Here is a 5,125-nt window from a genome sequence, read left to right on the forward strand (position 1 = left end):
TTATAAAGAAAAGTACAATACGAGTAATCTCCACATTTTTTAATTTTAAGAGTTGTTCTAATTGCACAGTCAGGAAAACAGAGAACAATTAACCTTTATGTTTATATATTAAAAAGCTACACATAATACATCACTGAGTTGAAAGTTGAAACCAGATCACTGTTATCGAAATTGATTGTTGTTACTTGTGGAAGGAAAAAAATAATAATATAATAACTTTCTTCCTCTTCATGCATGCTTCTATTTACCAGACAATGAACCAATCTACCTCTTTGTTTGTTAACATATAAGATACTATAATAACAGTAAGTAGTAGCTCAATGAATGACAGCAATGATGGAATCTGTACACTGAAAGTATTATACTAACGTTTACATATATGACTGTACTGGACATAGATGAGATACATGCTGATAAATGGGGAAATTATCACGATACACATACGCTACACATCACACAAGTACAAAATTGGGTACACAGATTACAGATATAAGGTAATGACATAACACAGAAATATACACTTGCTTATGGGATTTGATGATAAGTGGGTACAGCGCTTGCACGCTGAACCTGAGCCGTATCAAATTGCAGAAAGTTTTTCACCTCCTACAATGGATCTGGATTTGACGATTGATGCTAAATTTTGTTTGCTTATACTGATATTCATGCAAATTGTATGTAGAAGAAATGAGGACTAAGAGGAGAAGCTAGACCTAAGAGTATATCATATATGAACATGGTAGGATAAAGAATCTTTACATTTCACCAAGATTTTTCCTATTCATTGTAGGAGAGAACGAGTGACACTTTGGACATGGTTCAGAGGCAAGAATCAGAGCGCAATGCTTTCCAAACAGAATTCAAGAATCACTCACTCCAACTATCCGCATCATCATCTTCATCACTTCCGGCCAAAGCCTATTATTTATATTTCAGTAATTTATCAACATGTTAGTTGACCTTTGAAGAAAACAGGCCACAACTATTGGTAAAATGAACAGATAACAAGAGTGAGAGAGACCTGGCGAATTGCATTTGCTTTTTCCAAGATGGCGGCAAGCTTCAAGTTTGTCTTAGGACCTTGAATGCTGGGTCGCGTCGCTACAGTAGGCTTCAAGTTGAAGGACTGGGAAAACCAAAAGATATTTTTAATATAAGAATATGCTTTGTTACAGAAGTGGTAAAGATCAGCATAAAGATAAAGGTTGCAGAGTCTAACCTTTGTTCTTATCTGTTCTAGCAATGAATCTCTTTCATCTGTCTTTGGGGCGGTTTGAGGAACAACCCGTTCAGTAACCTTCCTAAGCTGTTATAGTCCAAACGCAAAGTGTTATGCAAAAATAAGACCACAAAAAGAAAATTGAGTTTCAAAATAAAAATCCAGAAACTACAATCACCTTGCTTTTGTCATGAGCAGCAACAGCGTCAATTAGAGGATTCCGAGGACGAGGAAGCTTGTTCTTTGGTTTTGGATTTGTCCTTTCACTCTCAAAATCTGAAGTTTGATCAGATGCATCTAAGGACAATGATGTTTCCCCCTCAGGAGGCAAGAAATGCTGATTAGGTGCCATACTATTCATGTGAGGTGGCAACATGAGTGAGATAGGCAGATGTCCTTGTCCCACTTCAGCATTACTCATAGACTGATTCGGTGTTTTAACTTCGGAACTAGCCTCTGTTGAAAACTGACTGGGAGGATGAATTTGTTTTTCTTGTGGAGAGATGGAATCATGTTCAGGAACAGCACATTCAGCAGGTGGTATTGGAGGGCAAGGATCTGAACTCTCAACTGTTTCTCCCTCAGAAGCAACAACATAAGCATGTGGAGGGCTTTCAGCGGATAACCTGTTATCTGTAGACTGCTGAAGTGAGTCATCTTCACTAGTCTCTGTCTTTGACAGAATAAGAGGTTGAGTTTGTTCGTCTGCAGAGATGGAATCTTGTCCAGAAGTAACATGAGAATCTTGGGAAGTAGCCACAGGTACGTCATTTCTTATGGGATGCTCATGTGCTTTGACTTCTAAACTAGTCTCAGTCATTAATTGACTTGGGGATTGGGTCAATTTTTCCTGTGGAGAGGTGAAATCAGTTACAGAAGCAGAAAAATCGGCAGATGGAGTTGGAGGGTATAGGGTTGAATTTTGTGCCATTAGTCCCTCAGAAGCAACAATGTAGCCATGCTGAGGCCTGCTGGTGGTTACAACAGGTAATGTATAGAAAGGATTTGCAATTTGGCTTCTGTCCAACAATAGGTATTGACCATTTGCTTCATTAACCATGATAGGAAATTGAAAAGGTATAGCAACAGGATGCCCTGAAACACCCACTGGAAACCCAGAAGATTGGAGCTTATCACTCACTGCCATGACAGGCACAAATGGATTCTGAGACAGCAAATTATCTCTCTCAGATGTTGGAAAACCAAATTGAGCGGTATTATCAGGTTCAATTGGAAGCATTGGTTGGCCTGAAGGCAGCATTGGTTGGAATGAGGCCTGATTTACTTCTACCTGTTCTCTCTGCAGAAAAGGGGAAGAATGCTGAACCTTGCCCATTCTCCATTGCATAGGTGGTAGAGGGGGCATAGGAGGCATCTCATCGAGATTATTCTCAGCTGACTCGGTAAAGAGATCGGGAAGAGACTTCGATGGCTCCATGACATGTTCTGTAGGGTTAACCTCCTGGCTAGATGACTGTGGTAAGGGATGAGATGATGACAGTTCATCTGCATGGTCATCTGAAGGGAAGTCGGGAGTGGCATGAATGCTTTCTTTCTCCAATTGAGTTTTCTCAGAGGCTATGTTTCCTTCACCGCTGAGCATAAACTCTGCATCCCATTCACCACCATGTGATCGTGAAAACAGCTCTACATCACTTCCAGACTCAAGCTTGTTAAAAGGTGATGAAAAACTCTCTCTCTTGTTCTGTGAAGGATCATTCAAGTCATCAAATATAGATTCTGACTGCTGACTATCTAACCCTGAAAATTCTTGCACCATTTTCATGTCGTCGACAGAAGCACTGTGTTGGAGTTTCTCCCAAGGAGATGAATTTTGATTATCATTACATCTTTCTAAATTAGAAAGATCACCAGGTCCCTGTTTCTCCAGATTCAATTGCACACCAGCAGAAGAAGCTATTGGTTGATCCATTTCATTCTGTCTCTCTAATTCTGTCAAAGATTCTCTAGCAACTGCCTTGTTAACTTCCATCTCTTTCTCATGCGGATCTGCAACAGCAGAGAGACATTCTTCCGTATCTGTACAATTAATGGTTGGAGAATAAATGACATCAAGTGGTGAGATGGCTGTCAATTGCTCCAGTTGGCTATCCATTTTTTCTACATTCAAGTCCTTTAAAATTTGGGTTGATTTTACTTCATTGGATTCCATTTCCATCTTATAATAATCCAAGGAAGAAGAGAGAGGTTTTTGCAAACTGGAAGAACTTCCAGATGGAGCTGGACAGGTTAAAATACCTGCATCTTTGTCATCACTATTAACAGAAGGAACAGTGGAGACAGCTTGGTCTTCTGAATCAACATTTTCACTGAACACATCATTTACCATCACAGGAGTATCAGGAGAAGACAGCTCTTTAACATGACCATCACCTTCAACAGGATCAACACCTGAGGTGGATCTTATTTCATCACCGGGCACCAGTCCCTCTTCAGAAATTGATTCGACATCAGAACACACTTGTTCATTTTTGGCTAAACTTGGTTCATCCTGTGGATTGTTATGAGTTACATCTGAGGATAACTCCCCGGTAAGGCAACTCATGGGAGGAACATCCACAACAGGAGCCAAATCTTCGGAACCAAGTTGGGTAGATATAATACAATCCTCATCTTTCAAGTCTTGACAATCAAGCACCGCCATTGTACCTGAATTCAAGTCCAGTTCTTCCATGGATGAGGAAATCGGATCCTCTCCTGTTGAACCAATATCTCTATCAACCAAAACTTCAAGAGAGTTTTTATTAGGTGATTCCACCTGCAACTTCTTTATTTCTGAAAGATCACTGCCTTCATTTTCCTGAACTAATTCTAAATTATTTGAAAATTGCAATAAATCATCAGACTGAACATTTGGATCATAATTATCCAACTTGTCTAGAGAATTTTTATCAGACAAATCCAGAGGACAAGCATCTTCTTTCACAGCATAGAGAGAGACAGGTTCAGCAACCATAGATTTCATACGATCTGTTCTTTCTTCATCTTCTTCTACTGTTGAATTAAGTTCAACTGGGTCAAATGGGAGTTCATCTGATTGAGCCTGTGGAGGTAGAGTCACTGGTGAAGCAGGGCCATGAACAGAACACAATACATGTCCTGAAGTCATCAGTTCATTAGAGGCTTGACCTGAATCAGAAATTTCTTCTTCACCATCAGGTGCATCATGAACAACAATATGGGGAGGCTGTCTGGGTAGTGTATCTTCAACCTCTGGTTCATAAATTTTGGTTTTCGTTAATAATATAGGCTCCGATTGTATATTTTCAACCACAGAGCTTAATGAATCAGTGTGATGGGAAGGGGATCTTTCTTTCTTGCTAGAACTATTGTCATCTGACATAGAAGAATTTCCAATAGATGGGGAATCTGAAAAGTGAGATTGCATTTCCGTATGATCATCGCCATCTCTTCTGAACAAACTATTGTCTGACATTGAGGATGTCCCAGTTGAGCGAGAATCAGACAACTGAGCATGCTCTTCAATTTGTTCTTCATTTCTATCTTGTTTGAATGAACCAATCTCATCAGACGTTGAGGAATCTCCAAATGATTGAGAATATGAAAACCGAGCCTCTGGTTGATAGTTTTCTTTGCCATCACCGTCTGTTGCCTTTTGAATATTCAATAATCGCCTTTTAGGTTTACATTCATTGTCTGTTTCCAATTCTGACTCCATGGTGTTTAAAGCATCCATATAATTGTCAACTTCACTAATCGTATCAGAATGGTACCCATCTAAGATCCCTTCTATTTTCTTTTGTTCATCGACTGCCAATTCTGTTTCCATAGGAAACTTGGGATGATTAGAAGAAATTTCATCTGTCACACGAGAAAATTTTTGTTCTTTCACCTTCACAACATCTCCATTTGCCTTTCCATCCA

General features: G+C 39.5%; 1 protein-coding gene across 1 annotated transcript in view; it reads right to left on the reverse strand.

The window, feature by feature from the left end:
* LOC107625836 (protein SCAR2) overlaps positions 301-5,125 on the reverse strand; it is a gene marked incomplete in the record, with an annotated part of 8,650 nt that continues 3,825 nt past the window's right edge. The window contains 4 exon segments of the mRNA XM_016328562.2: positions 301-918; positions 1,022-1,126; positions 1,220-1,306; positions 1,398-5,125. Of these exon segments, the coding sequence (XP_016184048.1) occupies positions 868-918; positions 1,022-1,126; positions 1,220-1,306; positions 1,398-5,125 (3,971 nt within the window).

Source organism: Arachis ipaensis, chromosome B02 (assembly GCF_000816755.2).
Source record: "Arachis ipaensis cultivar K30076 chromosome B02, Araip1.1, whole genome shotgun sequence".
Lineage (NCBI taxonomy): Eukaryota > Viridiplantae > Streptophyta > Magnoliopsida > Fabales > Fabaceae > Arachis > Arachis ipaensis.